Raw genomic sequence first — 20,985 nt, 5'->3', positions numbered from 1 at the left:
AGAAACTTCTGTGCAAGCCACATGGTAGTTTGACAGTTTCCTTTCTGTTGTTGAAAACTGGCTTTTAGTGAAAATATCATATATCTATGGTATGCAAACACATAGCATGAATCTACGCTAGTGAACACAAAGTGGTGCTGCGTCTCAGCATGATGCTGTGCAATGGAAGGCTAAGCACTACACAAGAGCAAATTTTAAGTGCAGTTTTCTAACTAGAAGAGCTTTTAAAGGATACCTGGTCAGTCCCTGCTGTGGCTGCAATCAGATTTCCTTTAAAATCATTAAAGATTGCCTTTCCAAGGAGGAAACATCCCCATAAAATCTGCAAAGCAGAATTGTCAACAGTCAGCTCAACAGAGACACAGTCAGCTGTGCTGTCAGTTCTGGGCATAAGCAGCTGGAATGGAAGCACAGCACAGATCTCAAAATAACCTCCTGGTCCTCGGCTCTCAGGGTGCCTGCTCGTTTGGATGGGATCCTGGAGGGCTGTCCAGCGTGCTGACACTGCCTGGGTGGTGTGGTGTCCCCCAGTAAGGAGACACTCTCTGACAGAGAAATAATGTCCTCTACTAGAAAAAGCTGAACCAATGGCCAGGAACCTGGTTTCTAGATCTACACTTGTATACATGCTTTGATTTTTATTTCTGTGTGCCTAATTTTTACTGCATTTGTGACAACTGAATAGGAAAGAATGCTAAAAAGCACTTCCACAACATTAAACAAAAATAAACATTTTGGGAAATCTATTCCTTTCTGGAGATTCAAGGAAAAATGTGATGGCAGGGTGTGGATGTATTTTCTACAATTTTCTTATGGCTTATGCATAGAAGACTCATGTCTTTTTTCTTGTATTTCCTATAGCCTCTTTTGGTTTTCTCAATTATCCTCAAAAAAAAAAGTCGAACCCAAAAACAAGCCAACAAAAAAACCTGCTAAATCAAAGGCCATAATAAGCACATCTTACACGTATCAATAAACCCATGTATCAAAACAGCTGGGAATGCCTAAAATCCAGTGGAAATTTTAAGCAGCATGCCTTTCAAGTTACCATTGCAATAATTATCCACCTCTCCCTCTCTCAGATAGACACCAGCAATATAAATCATATTTTTGAAACATCTAGTGAAAGACCAGTGACCTTGGAAGAAATCAAAGAGAAGTAGCAATTAAAGAAGGTTCCAGGAGGCAATAAAGCATTTATGCAAAATGTCTTATAAAACGAAAACAAATAAGGGCAAAGAAGCTATACAGAGGGGGAGCGGGAGGAGAGGTACTTACACTCTTCTTCCATAACAACTATTTTAGTTTCTGAGGCTGGTAAGACTTGTGGTGCTTTCGTTGTTCCTGGGGAAATTAAGGTAAGAAAGTAGTGAACAAAATATCTATTTTGAGCAGAGAAGAGTGGGCTTAGCTGCTGCAGGGAGGAGGACAAGAGCAGGTGCTTCTGGGTGGCGCAGGCTGGTGTAGCTGTCAGTATGTTAGTACTGGCTACAGTATGCTCAGACGGGTAACTGGGTAACAGAGGCAGATAAAGTAGTGCCCCTGTATTGAACAGCACAGGGCATGCTGGTCCCATCGCTACAAAGGGCCTCATGCCATTAGGATCTCTGTCATGATAAAAAGGCAGAAATGGCTCAGGAATCGCCTGGCAGGCGATGAGTGAAACTGTGGCAGGTTTTCTTAGCCCTGACGGCCACAAGAGTGCAAAGACGGGGTCACAGAACATGACAGTGAGAAAAATGTGGAGTTTAAGAAAAAGTGAGATCATCTGAAAAGCCTCCATCCCACAAGCATGTGCAGTTCTGCAGCACAAAGTAATGCTACTACAAGAGATGGAGGAACATGAAACAGATGAAGGCCATGGCCCAAGGCAATAAGGGAGCCAAGCACATGTAGTGATTTCCTCTTAATAAACCAGGATACTGGGAAAGTCCAGTGTCCACAGTCACCAGCTCTATGCAAGCCCGCTGGCAGCAACAGTGCCTTTTGGATCCAAGACCCTCACCACCCTCTAGAAGCACCAGGAGCCTATCCTGTGTGTGCAGCACCCTGTCAGAGGCAGGGAGTAACACCACCATGAAAAGGTAAAAGCAGAAAGAATATTTTGTTTTTCCTGCAGTGTTTAGCAAAGGGGAGGTGGGGTTAAGGCAGTGTCTAGAAATTTTCTAAGGAAAAAAAAGAGTCTGAAACAGTCACATCTGAGCTGTGCCCTCATGCCCATGTGACAACACTATTAGACTACTCAATAAAGAGAACTGGGAAATGGGACATTTTTCTAAGAAAGCATCTAATTTACCTCAAAGTAATAAGAATCTGAAAATAGCACCAAAGCACAGTATGTTTTGGCTAAGCCCAGAAGCATTTCCTCAGAAACAGACACCCTCCCAAAGCTTTTCAATGCGAAAGCACTTATTCTTGAGCCCGGTATTTTGTGGAAATACCAGAACTGCAGAGGAGAGATGAGGTGCTGGGTTTGGCTGATGGGCATTTTCTAAGTGACGAGGGGTCGTTGTACTGCCACTATCTTTCTAAAGAAAATTTCTCTTCAGTGTGGTGTTTTCAGTGACTTGCAACAGATCAGCATGGGTGAAAAGGTGCTCTTTTGAAACTCGTATAAACCAAAAAGTGGTAGTGGAATAGAGTAACGAGTACTTTGCTACTGCAATGCTGCCTCATCAGGCTGAGTAATTTTTACCAGCAGAGACTGAATCTCAGAACTTCACACTCATGGGCCTGAGCATCTCGCGTGTGAGCCAGCCAGGACAAAGCTGGGCTCAGGAGCCCCTGTCTCTGGCCTCTGCACACCTGGAGGGGAACGACATGATAGGTTGAGGACACCTTGCTCCTCCACAATGCTTATCTCAAGCCTCAACAGCTCAGGCCATGTCTTACAATGCCACCTCTCTACAGGGGCACCCAGAGTTGTCCCCAAACCTCGTGTCTCTGTATCACAAGATGCGGTGTAAGTTCAGGACTTTTTCCCAGTCCTGATTCACCTGTCTGTATCACAGCAACATTACAGGACCTCCAACAATACTGCTGAGTGCCAGGTCAGAAATGTGCTTCCAGCAGGTGGTCCCAGACCATCAGTCCCAGCCAGCCTGTCCCGGATAGGCAGATACACCAGGTTTCCAGGGACAGGGCAGCAGTGAAGATGCAGAATAGCAAGCAGCAGAAGATACAGAAACAGCAATAGCTGGAGTGAGTTTCCAGGACAGAGGAGAAGGCTCCAAGAGGAGGCCAGCTTGCACGTCTGCTCTGATTAATTGTTATAAACTGCTAGAACTTCACAGAGCACTGTGTTGAGACTTAGCCACAATAGGATCTGCGCTAAGGAGCCTGGAGAAGAGTGCATGTTGCACATGGGGAGGAGGAGTTGCACATGCAGCTCCCAGTCAAAACAGGAACAGCTTAAATTGCGATGGGACAGCCAGAGCGTGAGTCAGAAAAAAAGGAGTGGCATTGCCTCAGCTAGCTTACTCTGGACACCTTTCCCATCATGATCGGAAAGAAACACAGCAGAGCAGTAGGGTTACATTCATGGACGTGAAGCACGAAGGTATGGAGGTCTGAGCATGGAAAGCCTTTCTCCAGACTTTGCAAGCACTGGCTTTTTACAGGCAGAGTAACTGAGGGGGAGGCTATGTGATGCTGTAACTTCACAGAATAAAAGATTCAGGACTGCAAACACTGCTGAGGCAGAGGTTAATAGAGAAAATAATGCCAGAAAGCAGCAGGACAAAGCTACCTTCCTTCACATCTGACTAATGCTAATAAGAGCACACCAGAGACACTGGATCACACCAAAGGGCTGCAGAGCACAGAGCCCAGGCTCCTGCAGTGGCCCATTATGAGTGGCAGGAGGAAGAGTTTGGGAAACAGACCTCGTACAGAGTCATCCCTCCCCTAGTTGCACTCTCCCAGTTTCTGGCAACCACTGTAGGGAATTTCTGAGCTGGAGGGTGCATCCAAACCATCATGTTAAGCAATATAATTATTATGACCAAGATAATAATAAAACCACCGAACCTCAGACTCCATCCGCTGAGCTCTAAGAGATGGAGCACAAATTCTAGGATGAAAACCAGAAGCAACTACAAAGCTATGGTTTAATTACTTGTCTTCTGGTGAGCTTTGCTTCTCAGAAATTCTTTTAAAAAAGAAAACATCAAGCCCACCAGCTTTCTTTCCTCCTTACCCCTTTTAAAAAAATACATGGACTGTGAGTTTATTTAAATATAAATTAACCACATTGCCAGTGGCAGATAACACAGATAAACATTTATGCTAAGCTGCATTTTTCTTATCTCCCAGGATTGTTTTACTCAGTATCCTGAAAGCATGAAACAAAATGCAAGACAGATCATGTGCAGAACCTCCCACTTTCTGCTTGAATGGCAGACAGCTCAAGACATTTGCTGACTTCTTCACTTACCACTTTTCACATTCAGGCTGCCTTTTGCGGTGTCTTTCCCTAAAACGTTCTCCGCTTCGCAGCTGTATTCCCCAGCATCTTCCAACTTCACCTTGTTGAACTGCAGTCTGGAAATCTTTCTGTTGAAAAGTACAGCAGACATTTCTTACTTGATTGCTAACCATCCTTATGAATTGATAACCATTCCTGGCCCCGGTACACTGCCTGGTGTGTCACCCCTTCTCAAGAAGATGGGCTGCCTGACCTAACAAGCTGAATAGGCACTCAAGCCTCGTCAGGATTCAGATGAGACCCTTTCCAGGAATCACAACCACCATGATTTCCTAAATGAACATCTCTCTCTGAACCCACTGCTCCTAACATGTCGGCAGGGTTTGGTCTGACACCTACTCTCGTTCACACAGAAAGTCTTGCGAGGTGTTGAGCCCAAGAGTCCCAGCATCCCAGCACACAGACTTTCCGCACTGGAGAAAAGCCACTTTACTGATGGACAGTAGGATCTGTCTGCAAGACGGAGGTGTGGGGATGAGATGCATGTTCTGCACCTTCCTCAGCAATGAGGCTGAGCAGTCTGGTGCTTCACCAGCTGCATTCAGTTGTGCCACACACTCGATTGCAAAGTCAGGCAGGATTCATCCCTTTCCACTCTGCAGATCAAAATCTTTGATGTACACAGTTTGACATAGACAGCTAGCTTGTAGCTTTATCCAGGCCAACAAGAAGGGCAAGCACTTTGTCTCCCCCAAATACACACACTCCAATACTACAAACATGCGGGGCTGAACTGCACAGAGCCATCTGATCAGCCAGAAGCGCCTAGAAAGAGCAGAAGATGATGTACATGATGATTGCCCATGTCATGTCACAAAATGCACTGAACTGCATGCTTCATGGGATAGGAAGAAACTTTGCGGCAGAACTCTGTGGCACTACGGGGAAGATGAACATTGCCTTTCCCACTGGCTATGACTAATGTCTCATTCTCTGGGATGTCCCTCTGACTAATAGGCAAAACCTTTTGTTACCTAGTTTAACAGATATATAGGAGTCTTCAACACAGACTGAATACCACTCATGAGACCACAGTGGCACTCCCACATTAGGCCCTCTATTTTACTACATTTCCTTCCATTTTAACCATCTTATCAAAAACCACTCTGTGTGCTCTTCTCATGAGAACATCCCTCTGCGTCCTACCCCAAGCTTTTATCTCAGGTCTGTGCCATACAGTCGCTTTATTTAGAGACTTGGAAACACTGTCAGCTTTAGAAAGAGGTCCCAGGGGCCTATGTCACTGAAGGCAAATAAATTCCTTTAATGTGGAAAATAATCTTTAGATTTGGACTTATTTGCAATGTAACGTGTCATCTGAGAAGGACTTTTCTTTGAGCTGTACAAATTATCACCCATAGGAAGTCCTTTACAGAAGAACACAGGCATCTTTTTAACATCCTCACATGCTGTTCTACTGGGAGGCATGGCGCAAGGACACAGCATGAACATCTCACTAGTTATATTAGTAAATTAAAAGCACTTGGAAGACCACTTGGTACAGCTTCCAGGATATAGGCACTGCCGTGTTCTACAGGATGCAGTCAAGTGTTCAACTGAATGAGTTTAGGCCACATGTGGAGCAACTTTTAAATGAACGTTGACAGCACGCAAAGATCTCTTGAATCCCTCTAATCCTAGGTCTCCCCTAATTCATTGTGTAAAGCTAGTTATTTGGGTCAACACGTTCCAGCATGGGTGCCTAAACAAGCAGGCTGATTCAGAGTGGTACAAAGCTGCCTTGATTCCCAATGCTTCTCTGTACACTTCTCTGAATTTTCTCAAGTCTCCTAGAGCAACCTGTGACAGTCCTGGACATCATGGTCCTCGCTGCTGTGATGCCTTAGAAGTCCAGCAGTACCCAAGAGACAGCCAAGCATTTAAGGGCCTCCAGGGCCTGTTGCTGCCCAGTGGCAGTTGGGTTCTGCGTCTTTCTGGGGAGGTACAATGGGCACCTGATGAAGGGGGTTGGCTCTGCTGGGTTGCGGTACCCAGTCCAGGACCATGTTCCCCGCTCCTTCCGCAGAGACAGGTGTAGGAACACTCGGCAAAGGGGTGAGGTGGGCTCCTGGTACTACTGCATGCAACTCCAATGAGACTGTCCCCAGCACAGCCCAGCCATTGCTTTGTCTCAGATGTTCTAACCCTCCTTGACAGAATACACCATTTGTTTATAAGCCACCCCTATGACAGGCTTGGAGCTATTGCTGCAACACAGAGCAAAAAGGCAGGCAGCAGGTGTTGAAAGCAGCTTGGAAGAGCGAGACTCTAACTCAAAGTTCTGTAGAAAACACGACCCTCTCACACCATCATGCTGAGGCTATCTGCCAGTGCAAGAGCTGAAAGCATTAACGAACATGCTGCCTTCAGCTGCCAGAGGACAGATATTCTAATGGTAATTGGCTGCATTGCAATCTTACATGCACAGAACTTTTCGCCATGTGTAGTAACTAGAAAAATCCAATACAGAAATAGAATATCACCTACGAAACTGATCTTTTACAATAAAGAGTTTTAAGTCCCAAAGATACAAATTAGTAAGTTATTAGTGACACAAAAGGCTAATGAAAGGGGGCACACTTGACAGGTTTGTCTCCAAGAAAAGGATGAGAGACATTTGATCTTTTACCTGAAACTGGAGAGGAATGTGAGCAGAATAAAAGGCAATGCTGGCATTTATAGCATATCAGCATCAAGGTGAAAACAAATTATTTTGTTATAATGCACAAGACTGTTGTACTGTCAGAAGCATTTATTTTTATTTTCTCTCACAGTTTGTTAAAATTCTCCTGGATTGTAAGATCCCCTTGAAAAATCAAGAGCTTTTTCTTGCATTTCACACCCCAGACCAATGGTGTAGCTACTTTTGGTCTCCACACTGTGCTGTATTATGTCAGGTAACAGACTTAGGGGAGACAGATGAAAGGTACAGATGAGGATCAGTTTGAAAGTGAAGCATAACCACAGTAAAGAGAATTTCCCTATTTCAGGAAGCACTGAAACAGCCAGAAAGACACCTTGTTTCACAGCATTAGTCACATGTCTTTTAATTTATATGGATAATGCTGATGGTCTAGATGAACTGAACAATGTAAAAGAGACTAGACCTTGCTTGATCTGTGTAGCAAAGACAAAGATGACCAGTCTATTTCTGTTCTATTTTAATATCTTCAGGTGTTACTGAAGTATCTCAAAACTGCCTAGGAAATTATTTTTTTAAGTTTGTGTTCTTCCTCATGCTGCCCTCAAGGGCAGGTACTTTGTTCACTTGAGGGCTGAGGCATGTTTTTACAGAAATACCAAGTAGTAGCATATGAGGAATTATGTTGTGCACAGGAGTTTTGTATTAAGTCCCCTGTTGCCCTTCTGGGCAGTGTGTCTCTTGGGGAAGCCAGTCCCTGGGAAAGCCCTACCATGTGCGTTCACAAGGGTGCCTTGCTGCGGGACGATGCTATTCTTCTGAAGGAAGGTGCTGCCCCAGGCTGTTTGTTCAGTGAAAGGGCCAGGGTCACTGACAGATCCCATCATTTCACTGCAGTGCAACTCTGTTTGACATTTCTTTACTCCAGGGGAAAATCTGCTTCATTGTCTTTTCTGACCCTCAACACATATGTCTTAGCCACGCGCTAATTATCTCCTGTAGTGCCAGTGGAGGAATAAGCCATGGGGAATATGTTGTCTGCAAGCTCTAGGGGATAGGATTCACAAGGAGACCTTCAGCCTGGCCAGAAGAAGATTGCCCCAAAATACCGTTCTGGCCAAAAGAGTCTCCCAGAGGGCAGTTTGGAGCGATGAGTAAATCACCCTCTACACTGTCAATCTCCAGACTACAAAGGGAGGCAGGGAGATCAGCCCTTGGCTGGGACCTACACAAAGACCCTGGCAAATTCTGGCTGGGAAGGGTAGCCTCATTTAGACATCTCAGAGTTAGACATCTAAATGTGAGCTTGGGCCCTGAGGCCTCCAGTATAGTCAGAGGAAAAGAAACAGGCACTTCATCTCAGCCAAGGAGGAACTTTTCATGACAGGAGTCATGTTCCCACCAGCACTTTGGTCCAGTTTAAATCATTTTTCTCCTCTTCCCTACTGCAAAGTGGAAATGGGACTGTATTCCCAGGTCACCTCCTCACAAAGCCATTCATCCCAGAGTCTGTGAGCACAAGAGCAGCTGCCACGAGCTGCCTCCAAGACACTTATGTTTCACTGAGGACTCAGCGTTCCCTATGTGAGTTCAGTTGCTTCTGCACCATTTAGGATGAAAATAGCTCTAGGATTACTGCTGTTGTGGTATTTTATTAGTCTTCTAAAAGCAGGGTAGCTAACACATAAGTAATAAAGAGGTCAAGGAATTAACTGATGAAGAGAATTTGAAGACTACACCACATGTGGCCCCTAAATTGTCAATGAAGAGCACCGTACATAGTAAACACACCTGAGATCCTAGGAAAAGGAAATTCCCAAACATGACCTTTGCAAAGGACACACTGAATACACTGCTGTGGTTACCTATTAACTCCATTCCTCTCTGTTTGCACAGAGAGCCAGTGGCAGGAAGCACACCAACATTGCAGAGAGCAGAAAGGTCAGCAATTGCTGTAATGTGCACTGCTTACACTTCTGCCAAAGATTTAATCGGTGCCTATGTGCTGTCCTGGCACTCTGCATGGTGGTGCATTTGCCCTGAGAGAGCAGGTTAATGACTGACAAGAAGATTCAGAACATTCTTCTGCTTACAGTCAAGAAGTGTTGTCCAGCGACCGTCAAACATCAGGCAGCCCCACTGACCAGAGCAGGGGTTCTCCATGCCCTGGCCTCGGGGAACACATTCATCTTCCCCAGCACACAGTGGGATAAAATCAGGTAGAAGAGATCACTGCAATGAAAAGCAGAGTGAGGATGGCTGTGGCAAAGCACCTCTGTCCAGCAGGGCAGAAGTGGCAGCCAGGAGTGTCCTCTCCCCTGCACAGCCAGATGGAAACCACCCCAACCTCTTCCCTGCCCTTCAGTTACAGAGCAGCATGACAGAGCTGGGCAAGCCCACTGTGCCTTGCAGTGCTTGAGAAAAACAAGTGGCCCTGTGCTGCCTGCTATTCATTCTAGGGCATGATCTGGCTAGCTCAGGATTAGCTACAGGAACAGCAAATGGGAAAGGGGAAAAAAAATGCCCTCAAGCAAAGCAATCGAATAAGAGGGGTAAGGACAGGAATGTTCAGACTTTTCTTCTTGGCCGTCATCCCTTCCACAGTGGATAAAGTCCTCCTTCCTTCTCCCCTCACACCATCATCTGCCCTGCTCAGTGTTTGACCTGCTGGGACTGCGGGAGAAGCAAGCATGGGAGACAGCTAATGTCCTTGCAGGTGTCCAGGACAAGACCAGCCATCCCTTGATGCCTTCTGCCTGCTGTCTCCTACCCTCGTCCCCCAACATTAAAGTGCTGTTCTAACCTGAAAAGCAGATTTGCCCCTTTGCTGTTCAGTAGTGCTGTTATCTCTCTGAGCCCAGGCTTGGGACAGCCTGATTTTGAAACGGAGACTTGATCAGTCCTCACTCTGCTGAGCTGACACTGGTCTCAGAGTGAGAGTTGGAGTCCCTTCTGGGTCATACAGCGTCAACAGAAGGAGAAAAGATCAATAAGTACACTCCAAAGAGCAGGGTCACTTATGCAACGCCTCTCCGTCCTCAAATTCGCCCTGGGGCTGCATCTCTGAATTGCCACAGAAGTTCCTGCAATGGGAAGAGGTGTAGGGCAACAGAGGCAGCATATGCAACCACATACCAGTCCCTGGAGTGGCCTTTGTGGCTGCTCTGTTGAGAGGAAAACCCCCGTGTTCTGCTGCTCTTTGTGCCAGGCAAGTCTGTGGCAGCTGCTAGGGTGTGAAATCAATAGATATGTAAAAGCTGAGTTTTGGATTAAGGCTGATGCACAGGCCCGATGTCAGTGCAGGGTCTCTTATATTACTTGTCCTGGAACTCAAGGCAATTGATCCATCCCAGGAATGTTCCCTCCAACCCAAGTGCCAGGATTTGAACTTCTTTGAGAAAATGTAGATCCTGGAGCAGTACTCTGAGGTCTGCTCAGAGCAGGTTCTTTCCCTGCTTATTGTGATATCTCACAGGAGCATGCTAGCAGCCTCCCAAGAGCCAGGGAGCTCCCAGCACCAGATGTGGAACAGATACCTCCCTGTCCCAAAGAGCGTATGACCTCAATACAGAGATGAGACAGCCCTGGTATGTGTGCAGCCAGAACAGTGTGCAGAGGTCTCACTATCAGCAAAAAAACCACAAGCTCATTCTGTAGAGGGGGGGGGGGACGGGAAGAGAGGGTCAGTGCTGCTGAGGAGAAGGCACAGAGGTCCTAGTTTGGAAGCATATCATATATTAGATTGAGGCTGATATGCTGGGCAAATCAGAGGCAGGACCAAAACTTCAGTGACTGCCAGAAGCATGGGGAGGAAGGCCTGAGATGGCCTTTAAAGTAAAGGCAATTAGTTTTAAAGAATCGGGGGAGGAGGAGGGGGAGCTGCCATACTAAAAGGAGCTGTCTGGGGAGAGTCCTATGCAGAGCAAAGGAATAGAGATGAGCAGAGCTAGGCTGCAAACATTCTGTTCAGGAAAAAGCATTTGTGTGAACAGAGGTCATGCGAAAGCGATGGCAGCTTCAGATGAATGGAAAACTACCCCTCCAGAAGCGCTGCGAACCATATCACCATGATCGTACACAGGGTTGTGCAAGAGATTCAGTTACAGTTTAGGGGTTCCTTTCTGAGTTTGAAGCCTTTGGGATGCATGACATTCTTTTCTTCCTAAGTCATTGTTCTGCAACTGGCATACATCACAGATCCTCACCAGTGCCTGACCTTATATTCAGTGCCTGACTATAAGGGGGACCTGGCAAATTCATGCCTGTAGGTACATAATGTGCTGTCCCGGATGAACTATCTGCAGCCTCAGACCTCACCCCAGCCCTCCTCTCCCAAGGCAAAGCATTTTGATTCAAACTGGATGAATGGGGTTTCAGCTCATAGCTCAATGACTGCTTCAATCTAATCTGTGACATTTTGCAGCCGCAATGGGCTAAGATCTGTAGGGAGAGATTTATTTTTTTTTAAACAGCCAGCATCACTGGAGAAACCACACAAAATTTCAGGCACATAAAGCTCCTTCCATCTCTGAGTTTGCACGTATGACCAGCTGAAGCAGCCTAGTGTCTGACCATAACTTGTTAGCCACTATAACTCAGTCAAGTTTGATTAAATGCCCATTCCCTAAACCTCTTAGGAGCTCCAACTGTGGATTGTTCTAGCTCAAGTCCCAACTGCTTCTCCTTTCAGTTCTCAAATTCCCTGGTTCACTCCCAGGTGCACTGGCCAAGTTGATGTCCATCATCTCCTTTGAAACAACAAATGGACGAACAAAGGAGATGCTCTCCTTCACACCCCCCTCCAATAAAGTGCCTTCAGCAGCTAAAACCAAATCCCAAATATCGGAGACTTATAATGACATCGTGAGACTTAGCAAGGCAGAAGCTCCCCTGGTGATTATAACAACACCGGTGCTTGAGAAGAGTCTTTGCTTCAAGGCATCTGAAATTGCTCTTGCAAGATCCATTGTCAAATGAGCTTTTTCCTTTGTTTAAAAATGTCAGCCTGAAGACCCCTGCCAGAGTGGTGGTATAGCCTGCTTGGGTTCACTCTGGCTCCCACAAGGCTTCAACAGTTCACTTTACCCCTCCTTGTCTCCAGGCTTAATTAGGAAATAATTTATCTTTATTCGCACTCTCTTTCCCCTGCTGCTTTGGCATTATTATTTTTTTTTTGCCTTCATTCCAGAGCAGTTAGCTGTACAGGGAAGACCACAGCCCCATTCATTGTGGGTGTGGAATAATCTACAGCAGGGAGCTCTACAAGGAAGACCCCAGCAAAGAATCTGCCCCAACTAGCATCGCCTGAGGGACTACTGTACAGAAACAGGAGAGGAGGGTATCCCTTGGCTCCACTTACAGTCTAACAATGGGGATTCCTGGTGATACTGAAAGTAGGACACTACTCCAAAGAGATGTCATATGGTCAGCCTGTCCCAAACTGAACTGCCAATCCTCTCCAATCTAACGATATGCCTACTTCGTCACCCCAGCAACCTCCCTTGGTAAAAGAGCACACAAAGAGAAGAGACTGTAAGGACAGCCACAGCTAGGAGACTACCAGGCTCCTCCACCCCCTCTGACTCCAGCTGAAGATCTACGTGTCTCAGGGCTGAGCTCTGAGCACAGCCTGCAGTGGAGTAGGTTCTCTGCACCTCCTCAAACAGAAACTCCCTTGGATTTCTCCATAACTGACGTTTGACCATTTGCCAGGACAGTCAGAGAGTCAAACCTCATCCTTAACTTCTTGGGAGCAGCGGCCTCAATCAGATCTCAGATGCACTCAGCAGAAAACGGTACTGCTTTGGCAGTTCAGATAGCAAGCTACTCACTATGTTGTACTTCCACTACTGCATGCAATTCTTTCTCGGTAGTCTCTACAGGTTCCCCATCAACATATTTAACCTGAGCTGGAGATCAAATTCCAGCTAATGATTTCTTCCACCTTAAAGAGAAGTTCCCTCTTCAAGCAAGCCAGGCTTGCCCCAGCCTGTTACTAATTATGGATGGAACATGCAGTTCAGAAAGGAGGAATCAGAATTGTTCCCCTCCCTCCAGTAAATACCCATTGAAAAAACCCAACTTCTTTGCCTAATGGCACCAGAAGTTTTGCCCGTAAGTTTAAAAAGCAAGGAGGAAGATGATTGATGGCAAAGCTGAAGAGCTGACATGCAGTGAACTGCTCCTCTCCTCCTTACAGCATACACTTCCCTTATACTCAAAGAGATCTCCTATTCTAGGAAGGCCAGTTGGATCAGATGAAAAATTCATCACAAAAAAAGGGGCTTCAGTCACGCTTTCTAGTTAGAGATCTCAAGGCTCTATGTACACACAGGGGAGAACGCCAGGCACAGAGTGGTAGAGGAATGAGTCACAGAGGGAAACCATGTTCTTCTTGTCTCCCATCCTAACCCTCTGCGTGTTGTCTAATGACCGCAGAGTTGCAGACAAAGAGTCTGATGCAGAGCTGCGCCCAGCTCTGCTGGGGACTCACAGGGCCAAGGGAAACACTATGGACAACATTTCCACATTCTGACAGGGCTCATTTTGCCTGGCTGCAGCAGACAACTCTATTAGGGCTTTGGATCAAACTTTTAAAGAAATGATTCTGTGTACCTGGCCAGGTGCTGCACAGTCTGTGTCACTTTTTGCCTTGTGTACTTTCTCTATGAAAGTCCCTCACCAATCCTCTATTTCTAGCCCTCTGGAAACCCTGCCCTACTCTGAACTGAGAGGAAGAGCAGAGGATTACCCGGAGACCAGTGTTATCTCTAAGTGAAGCCAGATTTATAAACCCCATTATTCGTGAATTAATCATCATAGGGTAAGACTTCTGAGCTTTACAGTTTGGGATGTTTAATCCTTCCCTGGAGTCCCCTTCTAACATACTGGAGGTAATTGTGTACACCCATATCCCATGTCCAGTTTTAGGTCCCTATACTAAACTCCACCCCACTAGCTACTTAATGGAGGTACGCAAAGTCATGAGGGCTCCCTCGATCCTCAGCCTGCATGCACAGAGCAATTTTTAATGTTTATTGCAAGCAGTCAAGACTAGAAGGAGGCAGGTACAATGTCAGTGCGCACCCTGCTCTTGAGGTGGTTTTAAGCAGTGAGACCTAGTAAATCCAGTGGAGAGGAGAGCCTGAAAGCTGAAGATGCCAGACCAGGTGTGCACAGACCCATCCATATCTGCTTGGAGAAGTGTTCCTGCACTGTTGACTGCTCAAAAAGGGGCAAATGGTCAACAACGGGTTAGTATGTCAGAGCTGTCCCAGCCTGACAGCTGCTTGAATCTAGTCTCCTTAGCCAGGCTCCAGCCCCAGACAGGCAACCTCTCCACTTAGTGACATGTTTTAATGGCAGCAGGGAGCAGAAGCACGGATGGGAAGCAATTCTGGGGGCAGATCAACAGCGGATGCTTTGGGCTTACATCTTTGCTGCCCAGAGAGCCTCAGACACTACACGAGGTAGGTGCTCAGCCTTCTTTAAAATCTTTATCCTTGGGCTTATTTTGCCAGCTGGAAGCACTTCCAGCATGCACATGTCTTTGGCCTGTCACTGGCAGGCTGTGAGCCAACGTGTTGCCATGGAAATTGGTAAATGCAAAATTATGACTTGACAGCGGTGTCCTGAGGAAAAAGGACCAACCTTCTTCCATATGTTTATGTTCCTGAGCCAGTGAGTGCGTGCCCCTCCTGCACCACTGTGGGTGGGATGCCTTCCTGTCACAGCTTCGTGCTGGACATGGGGTGCCAGGAGGCAAGGAAGGACTATGATCTCTTGGAGTACAACAGTGAAAAGCAAGAGGCATTTGTCGCCATCACCAGGATCCCTGCCCAGAGAGTTTTTTTGGATGTTTGATCTGTGGCTGTTTGCTCTTTAGCTCTGATGGATATAGCTCCCCAACATCCCTGCAAGACCCCATTGCCACCAAGCTCAGAGTTCCACAAGCTGCCTGCCTGCAGGGATGCAGTGTCCATATGGGGTGGACCAGCAGCCTTCCCATGCCTGGCTGCAGCGGGTGGTGCAGACACCCTCCAGGGCATCCCAGTTCCAGTACCCATCGGTAAACAACTGAGGCCATGAGGATAACAAGGGCCACAGAAATACTGAGGGCAACAGAGCAAAGAAGCAGGTACAGTTCTGCCCTACCTCTGCTGCCTGCAAGTCCATACAGTCCTTCCTGAGTAGGCAGCACCCACTAGATACAAGCCAGTTATCCTGGCTCCACTGGTGTTGCTAGCTTAAGCCTTCCACTGACCACCTCTCTGCCTCATCCTAAAACAGCCATGAATCCTACAGTTTTTACAAAGGAAGTCAACCACTTTGGGTGTGCCTTTGAAACAAAAACCAACAGGACTGAAATTAAATTAGAATAATTGACAATGACCCGTTCGAGTGCCAACTGATTTTTCTAACTCATTTTTTAGTGGTTTCTAATTCTAAAAATTAATACTCTATAAAGTCCATAATGAGAATGGGTGATCTATTTTTCACACACTCAGACATAACATATGCTAGAAAAGAATTAGTTCAAGTTTTCCAAAGGGTTGGACAGTTGCAAGCTGACTTTGCTGCTAGCTATGAATGTAAGCATACTCAGGATTATGGAATAATTTTAAGATACATCATATGTAAAAATTGTGAATGCAAAAATACCAACATGCATCCATTCAAATCAACTCCCAGTGACAACCCCTTAGCTTAGTCATTGGGGCCTATTTGTCAGTGTTTTTGCACTGCCTGAATGAGGCAGTCCCTAGGATGACACTCACTGAGAGCAGGTGCCCAAGAGCTTTGTCGTATGGGGAGTTTGGAGCAGCCATGATGGAGCTTCCCCTGGGTGCAGTGACATAAGGTCTTGCATGATACAAAGGCCTCAGCGGGTGACTGCAAGCCCTAATCAAACAGTATCGTGATGTGCTCTTGCGTCCTTGCAGTTGCCTTAGATGCTTTCAAATCCACCTAAATTCAGGAGAGAACAGAGTGATTTCTCCCACATTTATGCAGGCCCACTGCTGGCTGGTGGGGCAACTGCTGTTTTTGGATAGCTTCTGCATTCAAACCCCTAATCACAAAGCAGGATTCATCCCAGGTAACCTGAGCTGCCTACAACCAGTCTACAGCTAGCAGGAAAAGAGTTATCTGGTCAGGACACTGGATGCCCTCCCTAGATATCCAATGACACAATTACCCAAGTAGAGCCATATCTACAAACCCAGTATCTATCCTGTGTGTGCCTTGCTCCTCTCTCTCCACTACTCTTTGAGGAAACTGGGAATCTTGCTTACTCTCCCAGCCATAGTAAATGGGCTATGCACTGTCCTGTGACTCCAAGGAAGCATCTCAAGCATTGCTCAGCAATGACTTGGAGAGCACAGGACCACTTCTAGCCAGATGGTCCCCCGGATTCAGACACCCAGCGTTAGGGAACAGAGGCAGAGCAGTAGTGGTATACTTACTTCCCATTGCCATACTTGATCCGGATGTCTTTGCTCTTCTTCAGCTCTTTGCCATCTTTAAACCATTTGTAGGACGGCTGAGGGTTTCCAGCAGTTGCCTCACATTTCAGTGAAATCTTTTCACCGACATGAACGTTTGGGCTTTTCAGTTTCTTCAGTTTGGGAGGGACAGCTACAAAAAGAGAAACCAGACAATGTGAAACCTGCCTCTTTCAGAGGCTGTGCGCAAGCGATGAGATCCCACCGAGCTTCTCCCCGCCCGGGAAAAGCCCCTGCTGCCGCGTGATGGCTGGAGAGGGGGTGCGTGCCAGCCTGGCTCCCCAGGTTTTACCAGCACAGAGGCAGGGAAGGAGCACAGAATCACAAACATCCGCGTGGGGAATGGAGGGAGCCCCTGAGTCTGGCTCACTCTTTTTTCTGCTCCACGTGGCCAGACTCAACTGCTCCATGGCCACCCTGACCCATGCAGGCAGGATCTACATGTCCCCTGCTAGTGCAGGGGCTTGCTCTGTTCTCCAGGCTCTCCCATCAGGGAGATGCCAGGGATGCAGGAGCACAAGCACTACTGTGACTATTTTTCCCTGCATCCTGCCATTGCTGCCGATGATTACCAACACCTACACAACTTCTGCCACTGCCGATGGGCATGCTGCCAACCCCACTGCCCTGCCAGCCACAGTGTTTTGCTGCATAAAGAGCAGAGGCAGGTCACAGAGAACAGTCCCCCGTCCCCCAGCAGTGTGTGCCATGGATGATCGGTGCCTGCTGCTAAGATGCATGGCCATTCAGCGTAGCAGTGTCAGCAGCAGAGCTGCAATGAAAACCTGCATGTGTAAAGGATGAGAAGGGGAGGGACAGCTATTCTTCAGGTTGCAGTTGGAAAAGTGAAAGAATAAAGCTATTTTAAATTTTCTTAGGACTTGCAATGTCAGGCTTTCCAGTCTGAAGCCTGAATCTGCAGGTGAGCTTTCCTGGGTCTTTCAGAGAAGTGATCTTACCATGCACCTGGAGCGTCAGCCAGAGAGGGAGACACTTCTTGTCAATCTCTGCCAGGCTTTATATTAAATCTGACAAGAATGGATTAGCAAGCTTGCAATTTTTCTTTCAACTGACAGTTCTGTACTCTTCTAGCTCCCTTTAGCAAGTTTCTGGTTTTGCCTTAAGAATGTTGGTAACAACGGTTTCCACTTGTCTAAGATGTGTTACAGATAAAGTATTTCCTCTGTCTAATATGCACAAGCTGTCTTTTAATTGCCTACTGCATTCTGATCTGCTGATATGGAAGAGCATTCAAAGGAGAAGGCACTGGGTGAATTTCATTAGAGCAATTGCTATTTTATAGACCTTTGTTTTGTCTCCACTCGTTCTTCATGCCAAGATAAGTCATCATAGGTTGGTTTTATTTAAAGACTATTTTCACTGAAAGTGGTCTTATACAAAATAAAAAGCACAGCAATCATCAGGCATATGCTCCTGTGGTAGGAAGCTCTGAGGAATCTGATATTCCTCTGTTTTATGTGCAAGGGCATGAGAAGCTAAATCTCCTTAATTGAAAAGCTACAAACATGGGCAGAAATGGAACAGTTCAGGGTAACACAAATTGGCTGGGCAAAGCTCACAGTGACTGAAAGGCAAACCCAGAGATGTCTGTGACGGTGAGAGAGGTGCCTGGCAGCACATGTGTGGTTAATGCAGCAGGTCTGGTCCCAAGCACACGAGACCTTCCTCTGACTCTGAGCTGCACAGCTACACTGGTGCCAAGGCACAGAAGCAAACCTTAGCTCCAGGAGTGCAAAGCAAGTGTATTTAGCACACCAAGGAAAAACAAACAAACCCCACCAAATATTCTTTCTGACTGTTATATCTGCACACGCAAGCCTTCTGCAGGCTCCCTAGAAACCTGTGCCAGAGGCAACAGGATGGGGAATGTTGCACATGTACCAATGGGGCAGACAGCACAAAAAAGTGACTTGGACAGCTGCAGGCAATTGCTTCAGGCTGCACACTGACGTCTTGCACTGCTTCCTAGGTCACTATACTTCAGCACAGACAGAGAGACTTCTGAACAAAAATTACGTCAGCTTTCCCCAAATTTCAGGAGTTCTGTGAAAATCCAAGGTGTCTTGGGTTTTGTGAAGCCAATGTCCCCGATCCTTGCCCAGAAGAGGAGGAAGGCTCTTGGAGAAGAGAGTCTTGTCTCTTCTCAGGACACTGTGAATGGAGAGCTGGGAAGGTAAACGGGACCTTGCTTTTATAGGGGTCATTTTGGGGAATAGAGAAACAGACTTTCTCAAATATTTATCCTATCTGAATGTGTGTGTTTGTTGGCTCCTATTGGACACTGAGGTCACCCTGTACCATGCCAACAGTATACGTACACCTTAAATACTGGGAATGTCCTGACCTTGACATAGGTGCATCTGCTTCATATTATTTCCAGGCTTACGGTCTGCAGAATTATGAAGCACGGCCATGGAGAAAGATGTGTCAGCCCCACCCTTCTCCCCAGAAAATGCTGGCAAGAGCAGAGCAAAGCCCAGAAACCTGGAGATCATTGAAGGAGAGGGCCAAGGACAAGCAAGGAACCTTCCAAGGTCTCTATTCCCCTGTTCCTCCCCACTGACGTGAATCACATCTCACCCGAACATACGCACCTCTTGCATCTTGTGCTCTTGGCCACCAGTGATAATTTACCTGACATTCCTAAATAGGCAGGTCCAAAAAGACATATGCTAAGTGCAGCAGAGATGGAGCTGACACTCACACAAGGCAGGGGCTCTGCCTGCATCACACCCCTCCAGCAGAGAGTTCTGCCCTGAAAACGGGAGAAGAACATGTTTCCTCCCCAGATTGCATGTCTTTGACTGTCTTACTACAGAGGGTAAAGAGACTGTGCATTCAGCTCTCAAGCCACACTTCAAATACTGTAATTCTCTGGCTGAATAAGACAGGCCAGTGAAAGGGGAATCCAATCCAGAAATATTTTAGACTGTGTCTTGGAAAAGCGCTGTGCACAAAGAAACACAGCTGTGGTGCCTGACACCCAGCACATCTGTGTGCCTTATTGCTACACTACAAGTGTGGCTTGTGCTTAGACAGCAGCATAGGAAGAGCAGGCAGAACCCCAAGCCTGGAAATGCAGCATATAAAGCCATGCACAGGCTGCTCCAGTCGATAGGGAAGCTCAGCCTTGGTCTCATGGAAGAGCTGCTCAGGGCTGGAACATCTTCATAATTGCAGCATCTTTTAGAAAAACACAGACTTCTCATTTAGAGCCATTAACTGCTGATGAGTCTGCTTAATGCCAGCAAAAGGCCTTCCACTGTTTTTTATTCGTATTGTTTAAATTGCAGCCCTTACTCCTAGTCTGGATTTCTCTAACTTTGGCTTCCTGCCAAGGGATCTCTGCCTTTCTCTAGTAAATTTGAATCCCATCTAGCAACCAGAAACCTATTCCCTTTTTAGGTACTTGTAAACTATGAATGAATCACCTTTCAGCCTTCTCAAGCAGTAAAGTAGCTTGAGAAATCAAAGCACCTCACAGAGTGCTAACATTAGAGTAAGTCAAAGACAAAGTTTTACATTTTGGTTCGTTTTCAACTTCAGCATTGACCCATTTACTACCTCTGCCCTGTCCAAATCACAGAGCTGCAGCTCAGAAAGTCACAAGCTTGGTTCAAACATATGTGAGAATTTTAAAAGCGCCGCCTTTATTTAATGCTCTGAACATTTTGGGTCATTTTAATTTCCTCTTTGTTTGGTACTTTTTCAGACACTTTGGGGAAACAAAGTCACTAACTTCATACATATCAAGATAACTTACTAACCTTGGCAAACATTCTCAGACCTACACCAAGCAGGGTCCAGGTCCAACTTTCCCGTGTTTCCACCAGCTCCCAGCCTCCCCTGCGCAGGTTACTGCTGCTCAGATGTGGCCAGTACAGTTTTTGTTAGAGCCAAAACACTGAACCAGGGCCACCCAAGTCACCCCATCATCCTGGCACAGGCTGAGCTGAACCTACCATTTCAGCTCCTCATCATTTGAATCTTCTGGCTTTGGTCTGCCAGCTTGTGGTCTCCTCCACAGCTAGTCAGCAACACTAACTGCTCAGCCACCACTGCCGCTGGGTTCATGAAAATAGGGAGGAGGTTTTTGGTTGTGCTTGTCAGACTGAAGCTACAGGTATCTTCAGGCACTCATTTAGGATCCATCTCTCTGGTCACCTTGCAATTTTGTCAACACCTCTTCTATCTGAACTTGAGTCTCTTCTCCATGGAGGTGAAGAACCACCAGCCCCACAAAGCCTGAGGTGTTGGACAGAAGAGGCAGCTGCACTCCATGTAATTTTTCTAATGGACAACCACATCAAGGGTATGCCGTGCTGCAGAAAATA

General features: G+C 46.5%; 1 protein-coding gene across 3 annotated transcripts in view; it reads right to left on the bottom strand.

Annotated features, from left to right (window-relative positions):
• The window catches only part of NRG2 (neuregulin 2), a 174,863-nt gene that overhangs the window by 46,087 nt on the left and 107,791 nt on the right, over positions 1 to 20,985 (bottom strand). For 2 of the 3 annotated variants that reach the window (XM_075442269.1, XM_075442268.1), the window contains exons 2-3: positions 16,592 to 16,763; positions 4,436 to 4,554 (exon numbers count right to left, since the gene is read on the bottom strand). In XM_075442269.1, coding sequence (XP_075298384.1) covers positions 4,436 to 4,554; positions 16,592 to 16,763 — 291 coding nt within the window. Of the gene's footprint in view, positions 1 to 1,278; positions 1,345 to 4,435; positions 4,555 to 16,591; positions 16,764 to 20,985 lie in introns of all 3 variants that reach the window. The other variant, XM_075442267.1, reaches the window with a different exon arrangement.

Source organism: Opisthocomus hoazin, chromosome 23 (genome assembly GCF_030867145.1).
Source record: "Opisthocomus hoazin isolate bOpiHoa1 chromosome 23, bOpiHoa1.hap1, whole genome shotgun sequence".
Taxonomy (NCBI): Eukaryota; Metazoa; Chordata; class Aves; order Opisthocomiformes; family Opisthocomidae; genus Opisthocomus; species Opisthocomus hoazin.
Note: the sequence above shows the minus strand (reverse complement) of the source record. Positions and strands in the feature narration are given on the sequence as shown.